This window comes from Dendrobates tinctorius, unplaced genomic scaffold (assembly GCF_039654945.1).
Source record: "Dendrobates tinctorius isolate UK_male_01 unplaced genomic scaffold, ASM3965494v1 ptg000246l, whole genome shotgun sequence".
In the NCBI taxonomy this organism is placed as follows: domain Eukaryota; kingdom Metazoa; phylum Chordata; class Amphibia; order Anura; family Dendrobatidae; genus Dendrobates; species Dendrobates tinctorius.
The window spans coordinates 12002501-12020873 of NW_027361913.1; the positions used below are offsets into that span (position 1 = coordinate 12002501).

General features: G+C 44.3%; 1 protein-coding gene across 4 annotated transcripts in view; it reads left to right on the top strand.

The window, feature by feature from the left end:
* LOC141063233 (putative helicase MOV-10) overlaps positions 1–16543 on the top strand; it is a 101190-nt gene extending 84647 nt beyond the window's left edge. For 3 of the 4 annotated variants that reach the window (XM_073557301.1, XM_073557302.1, XM_073557303.1), the window contains exon 5: positions 16122–16543. In XM_073557301.1, coding sequence (XP_073413402.1) covers positions 16122–16528 — 407 coding nt within the window. In that variant the 3' untranslated portion in view covers positions 16529–16543. The remainder of the gene's footprint in view (positions 1–16121) is intronic. The other variant, XR_012224846.1, reaches the window with a different exon arrangement.
* The last annotated feature ends 1830 nt before the right edge of the window (positions 16544–18373 follow it).

Here is an 18373-nt window from a genome sequence, read left to right on the forward strand (position 1 = left end):
AAATTGATGACAAATCAAAGAGACGGATAATACGAATGGTAACAAAAGAGCTCAGAAAAACTTCGAAACAGTTTAAAGGTGAACGTCAAGCTCAAGGAACATCCGTGTCAGACCACACCATCCGTCGTATGCGCCAAAGTGGACTTCATTGCAGATGACCAGAGAACACCATTGTTGGGGGGGGAAAAAAAAAAATCAACGCCAGACTGGAATTTGCCAAACTATGTGTTGACAAGCCATAAAACTTCTGGGAGAATGTTCTATGGACAGATGAGACAAAAATGGAACTTTTTGGCAAAGCACATCAGCTCTATGTTCACAGATGGAAAAATGAAGCATATCAAGAAAACACTGTCCCTACAGTGAAACATAGAGGAGGCTGTTATGTTCTGGCGCTGCTTTGCTGCATCTGGCACAGGGTGTCTAGAATCTGTGCAGGGTGCAATGAGATCTCAAGACAATCAAGGGATTTTAGAGAAATTTGCTGCCCAGTGTCAGAAAGCTGGGTCTCAGTCATAGGTCTTTCATTTTGTTCATTTTCATAGTTTGTTTTTTTTTTTGTCAGATTCAAGTTATTTCTGTGACCATTCTGGGTTTTTCTGTCATTAAACGAGGGATAGCAACAATTTTGACCTTGTGTGTATTCTGTAAGCCCCCCACGCGGCCTCCCCATATACAGCATGAGCCCTACACAGCCTCCCCATGTTCATCAGGAGACCCCATTGCCTCCCCATGTCCAGCAAAACATCCCATACACATTGGGAAAAAAAACCATGCACATCATATGAACTCTTGCACCAGAATCTATACACCATATATGCTTTGCAGATGGGTCTGTACTGGCATTAAATGCAGCTTCAACACATGCAGAATCTTCCTTTTATAGCTTTTAACCCTTGGATGACTTGCTTTAAGCTGACTCATTCTTGCTTTCCAAATTCTGCAGTCTGCTTTAAGGTGGCCGGGCTTTTTACAGAGAAAACATTCACGAGTTTCTCTAAAGGCTCCGTTACACACTTCAATGTCCCAGCGATCCCACGTGGATGGGATCGCTGAGACATAATTAGCTGATTGCTGGTGAGCTGTCACATAGGCAGACTCACCAGTGATCAGGACCAGCGCGCACGCTGGTATCCAGGGTAAACAGCGGGTAACTAAGCACTGTGCGGTGCTTAGTTACCCGCTATTTACTCTGGATACGCAACCAGGACCAGCAAGAATGCTGGTATTCGGGGTAAATGGCGGGCAACTAAGCGCCGCACGGTGCTTAGTTACCCGCTGTTTACCCTGGATACTAGCTCCCAGCGTCTGCTGTATGGCACTGGGAGCTCGCTGATTGTTGGTTTCTCGCTGTCACATGCAGCGATGCGAGCTGCCTAGCGAGAGACCAACGATAGATTTATGGCCCAGACAATTAGGCAACTATTAATGATCAGCCAACTGATTGTTGCTATGTGTGACACGCAACAATGTTGTTTCGATATCGCTGCAATGTCACCAAACTGGTGACGTTGCAACGATATCGTTCACAATATCGTTGCGTGTAATGGGGCCTTTAGACTAGCCTGGCCCGTGCAAATTTTTCGCACATTGAAAGTCAGGGGCGCAGGCAATTAAAGAAAAAGCAAGCTGGTCAAATGTAAATGTATTTCACGAGATGATGAACACAGACAGGTATTTATATATGTAGATTGGTAATACAATAAATTGGTTTGATAAGTAGGGGCCAAAAAAGTCTTCTGGTTGAGGTGCCACCTGCAGGTCATTGTCTTTCTGCAGGTTTATGAAAATGAATGTTTAGTGATGAAATTGTGAATGGGTGGTTTGTTTGGCTCTTTTCTTGCTGAAGGGAGCAAGTTTACTTCACCACACACACACACACACACACACACACGCACACACACACACGCACGATACACCATTTGAAAGGTAATCAGCGAAAAAGCAGTGCATGTATACAAATGTTTGCATATGTAACTCGTCTGCAGTGAAGTGTGCAATCCTCCAATGTGCCTGAAATAGGCTGGGCAAGCACTTGAGCAAGTTGGAAAGACCCCAAGGCAAATGTTTGGATTTGTTTGTGATGTTTGTAAGCAGCTTTGTGGTAGTGTGCTGCCACCTGCAGGTAATTTGACCTTTCAAATGGTGTATCAGTTGTTTGTGTGGGTGGAGTTTGAACGAAGCAAGTGTGCAATTCAATAGGCAGTGCATGTTTACAAGTGTGTTTGCATATGTGGCTCACCTGCAGTGAAGTGTGCAATCCTCCAATTTGGCTAAAATAGACTGGACAAGCAGTTCGGCAAGCTGGAAAGCCTCCAAGGCAAATGTTTTGGATTTGTTTGTCTGTAAGCAGCTTTGTGGTAGTGTGCTTTGGGGTACTGTGGTGCCACCTGTTGGTCATTTTTTCCCTTCCCCATGACAGCACTGCACTTGAGAGATGGCATCCGCCCCCAGGAACAGGAAACCTGTAGCTGAGATAAAAGAAGGGGGTGGTACCTCTCTCCTCCTCAGTTTGGTTTCCGGTTCCTGCAGGTGGATGCCTGTGGCAGACTGTGTACCTTCAGGGGGTGTCTCCTCTGAGAGCCAGTCCGGAGACTGAGGTCCACTGGGTGGAAACAGGTTGGTGTGGTAGCTCACGCCCGTCATCCTGGCGTTCTGGGGGCTGCATCGCGCGTGCCTCATCCCCCGCTGGACTCCCCGGCGGCCGATCCTGTCAGAGGCTGGGTCGGGAGGAGGTGTGTCCACTACGAAGCTCCTAGACTGGATGCTGCTATTGCCAGTACCTCCAGAGGGTGCCCTACCATTTGAGGACATGGGTGCACTGAAAGATCCCCCTTGACAAAAAAGCTGATGTTTTTCTAAATTCTGCTTGGGAGGCGTCAGCATGGTCGCTTAAACTTGTAGCAGCCACTTGCACAGCGCGTGCTATGGTCAAGTGTATATGTAAAAACTCAGGAGGGCACTACTGAATAAGATATGCGGATCAACCAGCAGTGAGTATAAACACAAACTGAGAAAATGGAGAAAAAGCTACTGACCAAAATGCAGGGATCACTGCAAAATTACAAATTTTATTGGTAACAAAAAAACATCCATGTAAAAACATTTAAAAAGTCATACAATGACATGAAAGAAAGTGGTTAGAGGAATTAGGTGAGCAAATAAAAAAAAAAGTACCCAAGGGAGAGACTACTAGAAGAGATGCCTTCCCTGCAAAAAGCGGCAGGATTCATGGCAGATGCCGCAGTGGACTTCGTCCGATGTGCCTCCCGTGCATGCGCCCTTTCAAATTCAGGTCGCAGAGCACTATGGTAAAAAAAAAAATTGGGCCGCAGATTTCCAATCTAAGGTCAAGCTCTGTGCAGTCACTTGTGAGGGACAGTACCTCTACGGAAAGGCGTTAGATGAGATTTTGGAGAACGCATCAGATAAGAAAAACGATTCCCACCTCCCCCTTCTCCAGGCGCCGTTGGGGTGATGCTTGCTCGTCCTTTCATGGATCAGGGAATAGAGGGAGTTGTGGGTACTCGGACGACAGGTCCATGCGGGGCAGACCCTGGAGAGAGAGGAAGGAGAAGGGATTCCTCATCAGTAAAGCCCCACCCCCCCAAAATCTGACCACAAGCATCAATGACGCCAAAATACCATTGGGTGGTTAGACTTCGGTTTTTTGCTCACTAGTGAGCAGTGTTACCTGCCTCACAGTGGGTAACCTGTTATGATTGGGTCACCGAGGAGGAAATCAAGACCAAGCTAAGCCACAGAACACCAGAGAGGTTGGTAACTAAGCGGATTGCAGACCCCTGATCCTATCCACACAACTAGCAGTAGCCGTGGAGCGTACCTACGATGATCCTAGACGCCTCGACACAGCCGGAGAACTAAATAAACCTAAAGCAAGAAAGGGGAAATCTAAACTGCCCCAGAGCAGACCCCAAAGGAATAGCCCCCAAACATATATTGCCGGTGAGACAAGATGAAAACACAAACGCAGGCAGGAAAATAGACTGAGCAAACGATGGGACCCACACTAACTAGACAGGACAGGAAATGAAAGACTGTCTGCAATCACGCAAAAAACCCTGCAAAAAATGCCCAACACGTCTGATAGAAAAAACACTGAAGTCACTAGACTTTGCCCACTCTATCAGCACTCGGGTATATTCTGAAAGCAGAGCAAAAAGAGGCCAATCTAATAAGGGACAAAAACAAACTGGCACAAACAGTAACATAAGGATGGAAATTCAGCACAGCCCCAGCCGGAGCTGGCTGACCACACAAACTGAAATAGACAAAACCAGATCAAATGTGAGCAATAGCAAAAGATCACTTAGCCGAGCATGCTGGGACTGAGCTGGAAACTAAGAAAAATGAGGATGAATGAACTCATGGAGATCAACATCCAACACTGCGGAGACACCATCACGTGTTTCTCAACACAGTGATTCTAGAGCACTGCCCCCATCCCTTATGGGAAATATGCAAAACAGAAGCCAAGGAGACACCATCACATGTTTCTCAACGCAAAGCAATGACCAGCCAGGTCTTTCCCCGGGAAGGGCAGTCTCCAATGAAGGAAACCACCTATGCCAAAACATGGTATCCATCCACAGACAGCTGTTTCGGGGTATTGCCCCTCATCAGTGTGGAGTAGGAAACTGGCTGGTAGGAGCAATGCCTAGTAAAAGACTGTGAAAAATGAGGATGAATGAACTCATGGAGATCAACATCCAACACTGCGGAGACACCATCACGTGTTTCTCAACGCAGTGATTCTAGAGCACTGCCCCCATCCCTTATGGGAAATATGCAAAACATGCAAAACAGAAGGTGGTTTCCTTCATTGGAGACTGCCCTTCCCGTGGTTGTTACTTCCCAGGGAAAGACCTGGCTGGTCATTGCTTGCCTTGAGAAACATGTCATGGTGTCTCCGCGGCTTCTGTTTTGCATGAGCTGGAAACTAAGACCTCAGGAGGCAGGAAAAAAAACACCAGCAGGGATAGAGGGAGTCGGCTGTCTTAAATCCAGTCAGAAACTCCAGATCTCCAGTCATCCTCCTCACTATAAGGTGGCAGGCCTCTGTTAATTAGATCAGCTCCATTACCTCCAGTAACCACCAGAGGGAGCCCGGAAAGAGAACTCACGACCTCTGTCAATACAACCAGCTCCACTACCTTCACTAGTAACCAGAGGTAGGCCAGAAAGCAAATTCACAACAGTAACCAATGTGTTATCCGAAGGTCTGCGATTAAATTTCCTCAGCTTCCCACCGCAGCGAATAAAAATGACTCGTGGCCAAAAAGAATCAGGCCACACTAGAGAAGGAGGCTCAACTCCTCATACAAAAGGAAGTACTGATAAAAGTACCACACCACCAAATAGGACAAGGATTCTACAGCACACTATTCCTCTCACCAAAACCGGACGGCTTACTGAGGACAATATTCAGCTTAAAAGCATTGAACCGATATATCCGGGTGGAGAGGTTCAAGATGGAAACTTAAAAGTCGGCAGTAAAGTTTTTCGACCCGGGCTGCTACATGGCAGTAATAGATCTGACAGATGCTTACTACCATGTGCTAATATGGGGGTGGGTATCAACATCAACAATACCTAAGGTTGGTAGTGGAGATTGCTCAAGTTCCCACTCATCTGCAATACCAATGTCTTCCCTTCGGGGTGTCAGTAGCCCCTCGTATATTCACAAAGAGCATCTCAGAAATGGCATCCTTTGTGATAAAAGAAAACATACTGCTAGTACCCTATTTGGATGATTTCCTTGTCGTGGCGGACGAGGAAAACTGTGGGAAGGCGGTCACGAAAGTACTGGAGATATTAACCAGATTAGGCTGGATAATAAACTTAAAAAAATCCAGGTTAGTTCTGGTTCAGACACAGGAATTCCTCGGAATTCAATTAAATTCAGTCAAGCAACAATGTGGTCATATCGGTGAAAGGGGCGATGTCACTCCTGGGTACCTTAACGGCGACGATCCCAGCGGTCCAGTGGGCATAAGCCCACACAAGCACTACAGTGGCAGATCTTGTCCGAGCAGGGGAAGGATCCATACAACTTAGATCATCTAGTCGCTACAAGTTCAGTACTCATTAAAATGGTGGCTGAGCACCAAAAACTTAAGCAGGGCGGTACCTTGGACTGTTCAAAACCCGGTGGTGCTAACCACTGTTCCAATCTGTTAGGTTGGGGAGCACACCTAGCGGACCAAATTCAACAAGGCCAATGAGAACCCTCCAATGAAGACGGCATTCTCCGATTTAAAAGAACTAGCAGCTGTAAGGCAGGCCCTTCAGGTAAGAGGAAATTCAAGGGAAGCATATTGCAATATTATCCGACAACAGCACAGCCATAGCTTAGATAAACCGGCAAGGGGGTACAAGGTCAACATGCCTGATAGCAGAGGCCAAGGAGTTGGGGTACTTCACACTAAGCGAGATCGCTGATGCGTCACCAATTTTGTGACACAACAGCAATCTCGCCAGTGATCTCGCTGCGTGTGGCACGCATCAGTGACCGCACCCCCCCTCTGCCAGGTATCGCTGATCGTGCAGGAATGTCCTGGGCCATTTTTTGATAGTTTGTCTCCCGCTGGCCAGCACGCATTGCTGGGTGTGGCAGCGGGAGACCAACGAACAGCGAGCTCTAGTGCTGTAAGCAGATGCTGGGAGCTGGTATCCAGGGTAAATAGCAGGTAACTAAGCGCGTGTGTCGCTTAGTTACCCGCTGTGTACCCTGGATACCAGCTCCCAGCTTGAGCACGCTGGTGTCCAGGGTGAACAGCGGGTAACTAAGCGATGTGTGTGCGCTTAGTTGCCTGCTGTTTACCCTGGATACCAGCGTCCTCGCTGGTCCTGATCACTGGTGACATCTGCCTGTTTGACAGCTCACCAGCGATCATGTAGCGACACACCAGCGATACTGACCAGGTCGCATCGTTGTCGGGATTGCTGGTGCGTCGTTTAGTTTAACGGGACCCTTATTCATATGGGCAGAAAACAACCTCTTGTCTGTCGGGCACACATTTGAGGGGGACAAGCAATCCTCTGGCCGATTTCTTAAGCCGTCATGTTTTACACCAGGGAGAGTGGTCCATAAATCAGGAAATATTTGGAAAATCTGTGCCGTCTGGGGAACACCAGAAATAGATCTGTTTGCCTCAAGAGGGAATCTGAAAGTAAACAGGTTCTACTCTATAATCCCAAGAGAACACCCAGAGGAGATGGATGCACTACTACACCGCTGGAAGTTTCGTCTAGCCTATGCATTTCCCCTGATTCCGTTGATCCCGGTAGTCCTGAAAAAGATTTGGGAGGACAAGACACGAGTAATCCTTGTCGCGCCTTTCTGGCCAAAGAAGGCATGGTTCACATGGCTCAGACACATGTCTCTCGGACCCATGGATCCTTCTGGATGTCCCAAATCTCCTGCAACAGGGCCCAGTGGAAGATCCTCATGTTCAGACTCCATCTCACAGAGCTTGGAACTTTAGAGGGTACTCCTTTTAGCAAAGGGGTTCTCGGTCCCCTAGGTTACCACCCTGCTTGCTAGCAGAAAAAAGGTCACCTTAGTCAAATACCAAAAGATTTGGGAAAAGTTCCTGGAATTCTCAGGCCGACTGTTATCCGAAACAAGCCAGGAAGTCCCAATAAAGGAGATCCTAGAATTCCTCCAAAAAGGGCTGGAAAGAGGATTGTCCACGAGCACCCTAAAAGTGCAAGTCTCTGCCCTGGGTGCATTGTTTGACCAAAAACTTGCTGATCACCCTTGGGTCTTTAGGTTCATTTGAGCTTCCTTCACAGACAGACCCTTGAAATTGCTGCCAAAGGTAGCTCCCTGGGATCTAAATTTAGTGTTAAATGCCCTAACGTCTTCTCCTTTCGAGCCTCTTACTTCGGTAAAGGCCTTGACATTGAAAACAGTGCTCCTGGTTGCTCTGACGTCAGCTCGGTGTGTCTGCGAGCTGCAAGCTATCTCTGTAAATCCACCATATGCTACCTTTCTGGATGACAGTGATTTATAAAGACTGACCTGGCCTTCCTCCCAAAGGTCAATTCCAAATTTCACAGGGACCAGGAAATTTTGCCCTCGTTTTGTGCAAACCCAAAATCCCAGGGAGAGCAAACCTTCCATTGTCTAGATTTCAGACGTTGCCTGCTCCAATATATAGAGGTCTCAAAATCATGGAGACAGTCATCAGCCCTTTTTGTCTCCTTCCAGGGGAAAAAAGGCTTCAAATTCAACTATCGCACGATGGATTCGTATGGCTATTTCACTGTCTTGCTCTTCCTCAGGTCAGACTCCCCCCACTGGGTGTAACGGCTCACTCTGCAAGGGCCATAGCCACATCCTGGGCTGAAAGTGCAAATGCATCTGTAGAACAGATTTGCAGAGCAGCAGTATGGTCTTCACCCTCCACTTTCTTCTGTCACTATAGGCTATATCTAGGGCTCTCAAATCTTGCCTTTGTGAGAAAGGTGTTATCTGCTGTTGTCCCACCCTAGGATTCTCTTCATTTCTTCCCCTCATGTTCGGTGCTGCCATGGGGAAGGGAAAAAATTAGTTACCAGTAATTTGATTTTACAGAGCCATGACAGCACCGCATTGATTCCCGCCCTATCTTGGTGATGGTTGTGTGATGCACAAAAAAATATATATCTAAAAAGATGGATAAGAGTGATTTTTATCAAATAAATATACATGTGAACTTATGTGGTACCTTGCATACTTTGCAACAAGCTGAGGAGAGAGGTACCGCCCCCTTTTATCTGCTACAGGTTTCCTGTTCCTGGGGGCAGATGCCATCTCTTATGTGCGGTGCTGTCATGGCTCTGGATAATCAAATTACCAGTAAGCAATTATTTTTCCTTACTGCAGGTTTATGAAAATTAACGTTTAAACTGTATTTTGTGATCAAATCGTGGATGTGTGGTTTTTTGGCTGTATTCTTGCTGAAGGGGGCAAGTTTACCTTTCAAATGGTGTATCGTGTGTGGGTGTAGTATGAACGGAGATACAAAGTAATCACCGAAAAACAGTGTTTAGAAATAATAGAATAGGTTGCTCTTATATTTAGGGAAATCCTGTGCCTTTTAATGCTGTTTTCTGCTTTGGATTCATTACTGCTGCTTACATGCTGCGTTTTTCTCTTGAATTCTTCCACAAGTTTGCCTTTAACATACTCTAGTGTCAGCTAATCTTCTGGCCGTGCATCTAGTGCAGTCACGAGTGTGTCATACAGTTAGGTCCATATATATTTGGACAGACATTTTTCTAATTTTGATTCTAGACATTACCACAATGAATTTTAAACAACTGCATCTGAAACGTTTTGAAGTTCAGACTTTCAGCTTTCATTTGAGGGTATCCACATTAAAATTGGATGAAGGGTTTAGGAGTTTCAGCTCCTTAACATGTGCCAACCTGTATTTAAAGGGACCAAAAGTAGTTGGACAGATTAAATAATTGTAAATAAAACCAAACCAAAATTAGAAAAATGTTGTCTCTGTCCAAATATATAAGGACCTAACTGTAACTCTCTGAAAGATCACTTAATAGAAGTGAAGCAATATGAAAAGCTTTAATTTCTTCTCCAATACTAAGACGCTGCACAATCTCTAGGGTGTTTCTTATATAGTCCTGCATATTCTGTCCATCACTTGGCTTAGACTGATGCAGCTTATTGCTGATTTGATCATTCATGCCCTTTCTGTAACTCATCCCACATCTCCTTTGCAGTTTGACACTTGCATATATGCACAATCTGATTATCATCTACACTGAGGGATATCGTGCTTTCTGATCCTTCTCTAGCCAAACATCTGGTAATGTATGAGGCACTTGTTCCTGAGTATATTTCCACATACATTCTGCTATGATCAGTATCTTCACCTTGAATTTCCAGGACTGATAGTTCTGGTTAATAAGGCTTGGCACTGAGAACTTGACAGGATTGCTGCTAGTAGCCATCTTCTGTTGCTCTGTGCTTCTTTTGCTCTGGGTTTCCATTTGTGTTACTCTGGGGTTCTGTGTCACTCTGGGCCCATAATCTGTTAGCAGTGGATTATTCAGGATACTCTCCAAGCGTGTGACAACAGAGCTTTATTCAGGAACAATATGCTTAATAGATCAAGAAAAAATCATTTCTGTGTCTCTCTGTGCAGCATCTACCGCAGGCTGCTTCTCTCATACAGGAAATGGTCACATGCGCTCCCTGTGTGAGCCTCTAGGAGGTTTTTTTTGTTTTGTTTTTTTTTTTGTTCTAACTTTATAAACTGCATACAAGTCTAGCACCTAAACACTCAGACAGGAATGGAGTTGTTGCACTAAACATTCCATTATTACTTTTGTCAGATTCACGTTATTTCTGTCACCATTGTGGGGTTTTTCTGTCATTAACCCCTTTCTGACATGAGACGTACTATCCCGTCCATGGGACCCGGGCCCCTATGGCCATGGACGGGATAGTACGTCTAGTGCGATCAGCGGCCGTGTCAGCTGATTATCATAGCTGACACCTGGCACTGTCAGGGGTGGTCACGGACCGCCCCCAACACGTTAACCCCTGGCACACTGCGATCAAACACTATTGCAGTGTACTGGGGGTTTAGGGAAGCATTGGCAGGGAGGGGTTTCCCTCCGTGCTTCCCTGAGCTGCACATCGCGCTGCTCTGGGGGCCTCCTTTCCTGCAGGTCCCCGGATCCAGTATGGCGGCAGGGACCTTTGGGGTGGCAGGGAGCCGGCTCCCTCATGCCAGCAAAGCGCCGACATGAGGAAGCCTCCAGCAGTGCCTGTGACCGCTGATCTGTGATGTGACAGATCGGTGATCTGTCACATGACAGTGATGTCCCCCCTGGGACAGTATAATAAAGTTTAAAAAAAGTGTAAAAACTTATAAAAAAAATCACAAAATATATATATATATAATATATATATATATATATATATATATATATATATATATATATATATATATATATATTTTGTGATTTTTTTTGTGTGTGTGTGTATATATATATATACACACACACACACACACACACACACACACACACACACACACACACACACACACACACACACACACAGTCATATGTAAAAGTTTGGGCACCCCTATTAATGTTAACCTTTTTTCTTTATAACAATTTTGGTTTTTGCAACAGCTATTTCAGTTTCATATATCTAATAACTGACGGACTCAGCTATATTTCTGGATTCAAATGAGGTTTATTGTACTAACAGAAAATGTGCAATCTGCATTTAAACAAAATTTGACCGGTGCAAAAGTATGGGCACCCTTATCGTTTTCTTGATTTGAACACTCCTAACTACTTTTTACTGACTTCCTGAAGCACTAAATTGGTTTTGTAACCTCATTGAGCTTTGAACTTCATAGCCAGGTGTATCAAATCATGAGAAAAGGTATTTAAGGTGGCCACTTGCAAGTAGTTCTCCTATTTGATTCTCCTATGAAGAGTGGCATCATGGGCTCCTCAAAACAACTCTCAAATGATCTGAAAACAAAGATTATTCAACATAGCTTTTCAGGGGAAGGATACAAAAAGTTGTCTCAGAGATTTATCCTGTCAGTTTCCACTGTGAGGAACATAGTAAGGAAAACATAGGTACAGTTCTTGTTAAGCCCAGAAGTGGCAGGCCAAGAAAAATATCAGAAAGGCAGAGAAGAAGAATGGTGAGAACAGTCAAGGACAATCCACAGACCATCTCCAAAGACCTGCAGCATCATCTTGCTGCAGATGGTGTCACTGTGCATCGGTCAACAATACAGCGCATGCATAACGCCTTTTTGTATGACCAAACAACTCAATCTTTGTTTCATCAGTCCACAGGACCTTCTTCCAAAATGTAACTGGCTTGTCCAAATGTGCTTTTGCATACCTCAGGCGACTCTGTTTGTGGCGTGCTTGCAGAAACGGCTTCTTTCGCATCACTCTCCCATACAGCTTCTCCTTGTGCAAAGTGTGCTGTATTGCTGACCGATGCACAGTGACACCATCTGCAGCAAGATGATGCTGCAGGTCTTTGGAGGTGGTCTGTGGATTGTCCTTGACTGTTCTCACCATTCTTCTTCTCTGCCTTTCTGATATTTTTCTTGGCCTGCCACTTCTGGGCTTAACAAGAACTGTACCTGTGTTCTTCCATTTCCTTACTGTGTTCCTCACAGTGGAAACTGACTGGTTAAATCTCTGAGACAACTTTTTGTATCCTTCCCCTGAAAAGCTATGTTGAATAATCTTTGTTTTCAGATCATTTGAGAGGAGTTTTGAGGAGCCCATGATGCCACTCTTCATAGGAGAATCAAATAGGAGAACTACTTGCAAGTGGCCACCTTAAATACCTTTTCTCATGATTTGATACACCTGGCTATGAAGTTCAAAGCTCAATGAGGTAACAAAACCAATTTAGTGCTTCAGGAAGTCAGTAAAAAGTAGTTAGGAGTGTTGAAATCAAGAATATGATAAGGGTGCCCATACTTTTGCACCTGTCAAATTTTGTTTAAATGCAGATTGCACATTTTCTGTTAGTACAATAAACCTCATTTGAATCCAGAAATATAACGGAGTCCATCAGTTATTCGATATATGAAACTGAAATACCTGTTGCAAAAAACAAAATTGTTATAAAGAAAAAAGGTTAACATTAATAGGGGTGCCCAAACTTTTACATATGACTGTATATATATAAATATATATAATAAAAGTACACATTTAGTATCGCCACGTCTGTAACGACCCGCCCTATAAAACTGTCCCATTACTTAACCCTTAACCCCTTAAAAATTAAAAATAAAGCATTTTTTGCTTTTTTATCATACCACCGAACAAAAGCGCGTTATTATAAAACTGCTTTATCAATTTTACCACATGCGGAACGGTGTAAACGCACCCCCCCCCCCAAAAGAAACTCTTGAAATGCTGGTGTTTGTACATGCTGCGTCCCAAAAATCGGAATAAAAAATGATCAAAAAAGTCATGTGCCCGAAAATGGTACCAATAAAAACGTCAACTCGTCCCGCAAAAAATAAGACCTCACATGACTCGGTTGGTCAAAATCTGGAAAAATAATAGCTCTCAAAATGTGGTGATGCAAAAACTATTTTTACAATAAGCGTCTTTAGCGTGCGATAGATGCCAAATATAAAAACCCACCATAAATAGTTGGGGGGAAAAGCAATAAAATTAAAAAAATATTTATTTCCGTTTTCCCTTTAGGGCCAGGGTTAGGGGTGTGTTGGGGTTAGGGTTGGAGTTAGAATTGGGGGGGGGGGAGGGTTTCCACTGTTTGGGCACATCAGGTGCTTTCCAAACGCAACATGGTGTCTGATCTCAATTCCAACCAATTCTGCGTTGAAAAAGTCAAATGGTGCTCCTTCCCTTCCGAGCTCTGCCATGCGCCCAGTGTTTTACCCCCACATATGGGGTATCAGCGTACTCAGGACAAATTGGACAACTTTTGGGGTCCAATTTCTCCTGTTACCCTTGGGAAAATAAAAAAAATTGGGGACTAAATGATCATGTTTGTGGGAAAAAATTATTTTTTTTATTTTCACGCCCGAGTGTTATAAACTTCTGTGAAGCCCTTGAGGGTTCAAAGTGCTCACCACACATCTAGATAAGTTCCTTGGGGGGTCTAGTTTCCAAATTGTCACTTGTGGGGGGTTTCCACTGTTTTGGTACATCAGGGGCTTTCCAAACGCGACATGGCGTCTGATCTCAATTCCAGCCATAAAAGTCAAATGGCGCTGCCTCCTTTCAGAGCTCTGCCATGCGCCCAAATAGTGGTTTACCCCCACATATGGGGTATCGGCATACTCGGGACAAATTGCACAATAACTTGCAGGGTCCTGTTACCCTTGGGAAAATAAAAATTGGGGGTGAAAGGATCATTTTTGTGGAAAAAATGATTTTTATTTTTAATTGTACGGCTGTACGTTATAAACTTCTGTGAAGCCCTTGTGGGTTCAAAGTTCTCACCACATATCTAAAAATGTTTCTTTGGGGGGGGGAGGGGTCTAGTTTCCAAAATGGGGTCACTTGTGGGGGGTTTCCACTGTTTAGGCACATCAGGGGCTCTCCAAACGTGACATGGTGTCCGATCTGAATTCCAGCCAATTTTGCATTGAAAAAGTCAAATGGTGCTCCATCCCCTCTGAGCTCTGCCATGCACCAAAACGGTGGTTCCCCCCCACATATCGGGTATCAGCATACGCAGGAGAAATTGCACAATAACACTTGCAGTCCAATTTCTCCTGTTACCCTTGGTAAAATTAAAAAAAAAAATTGGACCTGAAGTAATTTTTTTGTGAAAAAGTTAGATGTTCATTTTTTTTTTTTTTGTTTTTAACATTAAAAAAATTCCTGTGAAACACCTGAAGGGTTAATAAAGTTCTTGAATGTGGTTTTGAGCTCCTTGATGGGTGCAGTTTTTAGAATGGTGTCACTTTTGTGTCACTTTTGGGTATTTTCTACCATCTAGACCCCTCAAAGTGACTTCAAATGTGATGTTCCGTAAAAATAAAATGGTGTTGCAAAAATGAGAAATCGCTGGTCAACTTTTAACCCTTATAACTTCCTAACAAAAAAAATTTTGGTTCCAAAATTGTGCTGATGTAAAGTAAACATGTGGGAAATGTTACTTATTAAGTTTATGTGCCATATCTCTGTGATTTCAGGGCATAAAAATTCAAAGTTGGAAAATTGCGAAATTTTCGCCAAATTTCCGTTTTTTTCACAAACGCAAGTTATTTGAATGAAACTTTACCACTAACATGAAGAAAAATATGTGATGAGAAAACAATGTCAGAATCAGTGGGATCCATGGAAGCATTTCAGAGTTAATGGGACAGTGGTCAGAATTGTAAAAATTGGCCCGGTCATAAATGTGCAAACCACCCTTGGGGGTAAAGGGGTTAAACAAGGGGTACCAACAATTTTGAGCACGTGTGTGTGTGTGTGTGTGTGTGTATAAGGGGCTGTGGGGAAGCCCATACGATATATGGAAGGGGACTGTATTGGGGTTCAAATGATATATGGGGATATCAGCATGCTTAATATTAAGTGATAATTATAATTAGATTATTGATATTTATATTGAGATTAATTTTTCAGCCTATTGGTTCGCCCCTCCACAACAGTCATGGTCTCATATGGCCCCTCACAAATTTAATTGCCCACTCATTCTGTAGATGATGGCTGGAAGTGATGGCTCTGTTCACTCACTCTTTATCTGCAATTGCCAGTGGGCCTTGCCTGTTGCAGTTTCCTCACAGATCTTCTTAGCTTAACCATTGGTAGAAGTCTCTTTATGTTCGGGGCGGAGAGGGCTAAGCCTCGGCGATGTCTCAACAGGCAATGTCGGGCCTCGGAGGCTTGACCAGTGCAGGGCGCAGATCCTGGCTCTGAACCGCATAAGTGGTACTTGGAGGTCTCCTGCGTGGAATCGATACCTTGCCAGGCGGCAACCGGCGCCTGGGTGGCGCAGACTTTCCGCTGAGGCCTGTCACGCTGGTCTCATCTGTGTCTCTGGAGCAAGGCTGCTCCGCTTTCTTCCCTGGCACCACTTCTCCTCATGGTTTGGTGGCCAGGGCTTTAATATCAGGGAAGTCCTTCCTGTGGGTCACCTTATTCAGTCCAGCACATGAGGTGGCGTCCCCCAGTATATCTTCCAGCACAATTTTTTGGTTCTGTTTGATTTCAGCTGGCAAGCATATGGCGGGTTCTCCTTATTAATAGCACATCCTAGAAGAGTTCTTTAGAGATACAAGTATCACAGCTTCTTATTACAGAACAATCATAGGAAAAGTATAACAGAAACACGTCACCACGTCTGCATTTTTTTCACCCACTCCTGGATTTGGCTTACAAAAGTAAAAATTCACTGACTACTCAACGTGGCCAAAGGCAAAACTCCAAGTGTTTTCCTGAAGTGTCTACTCCTTCAAACGTGATGTGGATACACGGGTGTCTTAAGGTATGCCGTGCGCACATCCCCTTAGCAAGATCACACAACAGATATATTAAAAAAAATAATCCTGACTGATCACACTAAGGTTTTGACTGCATGTTCCTGCTCTTTTTCACCCTAGGAGACGTATATGAAGTTTCTGTGAATGCTTCAACAGCTTATTATGGATATTTCCCGGCCACTATTGTCTTTGAATTCACAAAAGGAAATCCGGAATCTCAATTTCTTATTGGGAGGTTCCTCTCTGCAGTTGCCAGCAGTAGGTTAGCTGAGGATTTGGCACCAACTTCCAGATACATTCCCTACCAAAGAAACCTTGTGAAGACCTCTATAATAAATGAGGAGGATGGAATACCACCTGACAGGTCAGATTCAGTTCCTTCAGTAGTAACGGAATTTTTTTTTCTTGGTGTGTGTGCGTTTTGTTCCTATGCAGTAATTTGTTTATATTTCACTGCGTTTCATTTTCTTTTTCATCTTCACCATACCTTAGCTATATACCATTTAAAATGTAAGATTTTTCTATGAAGTTGGTTGTATGGAGTTGAATAAATAGGAGGTGCACTAGCCAATGTTGGAGAGTGCTTTTCTCGCTTTTGCCCTTACTAGCTCCATGTGGTATGAAGAACCAATAAAAACAACCAGAGCAAATTAGCCCATAGTGAGTTAAAAGTACAGACGATATTGTAAAGATATACAGTATGTGGTGTTCCTGAGGGTCCAGTTGCCACAGAGGTACTGCACCTCAGCTAGAGGTGTGCTACTCCACTCTCGGGTAAGGAGGGGACACTACCCAGTACCCACACACTAGCACCCAACACTAGACTTCTCCAGGCCAGAGAGGGACTAGGTAAAAGGTGTGGGTGGAGAAAGTGGAAAGAGTAGAAGAGTTGTTATGGTAATAGGAGTAACCGTTGGAGGAGGAGTCAGAAGGAATGAGGAGTAGAAGGCAGTTGGTGCTGGGGACTGAAGGAGAGAGGAGCAAATCCCTAGACTAGCACAGCGTGAGAGAGAGGACGAGAGAAAGAAGGGGTCCTAGGGGCACGGGAAGTGAGGAATCCACCCGTAGCCTGAATCCACGCCGACTGTAGTCGGGTGGAGGGACCAGGTCGCAGTAGGGGACCGGTCCCAGACTAGTGGAGAAACTAAGGACTTGGCTAGCAAACCAGAGGCTGTATGTGCTACAGCCAACTCCATACACATTCGCTGTAAAGGCAGCCAGATGGGATCAAGGGGACTAGGAGAACGTCGCCCAACAGGATCCGAGGCTGCTGCTTGGGACACTGTGTGAAGGCGCAGGGCAGAAGAGTTCGGAGCCAACGCAGAGAGACGGCCAGGAAAGGAACCTAAGAAGGGGGTCTGGTACAGTGGACCCCAAAACTACCTGAGAGCTGGTTGGACTACCAAAATGGAGGACACGGCACCCTGGCTGGGGATTGTAACTGGAAGAACTGTGAGCAAAAGTGTGAAGACTGCCCTCTGCTGTGGCCTCAGATTATTTACTGCATCATCTGCCCTCCACTACAACCATTACCAACATTTTTAACACTATAATTGCCCTGGGGCATAGCTCTACCCATGGAGAGCTGTATCAACTCTACTGCATCACCTACAGCCCCATCGGCCTCCTTAAGCAGCGTTGACTATCCCCTTATTGCCGAATACCACGGGTGGCGTCACAAATTTATTTCAACTAACTTCTCCATCTTTTTGATTGGGTGCCCAGGGCCCCGGACTGGGTCACTGCTGCCGTGACAAAACGCCTGAAGAACTGACTAAGGCCCAGATGTGTGTGTGTGTGTGTGTGTATATATATATATATATATATATATATATATATATATATATATATATATATATATATATATATATATATATATATATATATATATATATATATATATATCTCCTTTGGTTAGAAAAAAAACTCGACATTACCGGTGGCTTTTTTTTTTTTTTTTTTTTTTTTATTTTGGGTGCAAGAAAAGTAAAGGGTAGGTGCTCACCTGTGCAGGCACATCTGTGAATGCCAGAAAATATCAGCAGCTGCTCCTTCGTGGCTGGGGATCTGTTCCAGGATATTTGACCAATTTGGACAATAAACGATATCCGGCTGTGATGAAGAATCATTAGGGCCAAGATGAGTTGAATTGGTTTGAGATGAGTTGAGAAAAAAAAACAATTGCACCCAATGCAATTTTTTTTTCACTTGAAAAAGATGCTAGTCTAGCTTTGAAACTCATTGTGGAAATAAAAACTGTTCAGCATGATGTCGTATTATTGTCCAAATTGATCATGTTTTGATACTAATTTCACTGATCTGGTTCCACCTTGGTGAGCATTATATCGAAGTATTCTGTATTATCTGCATGT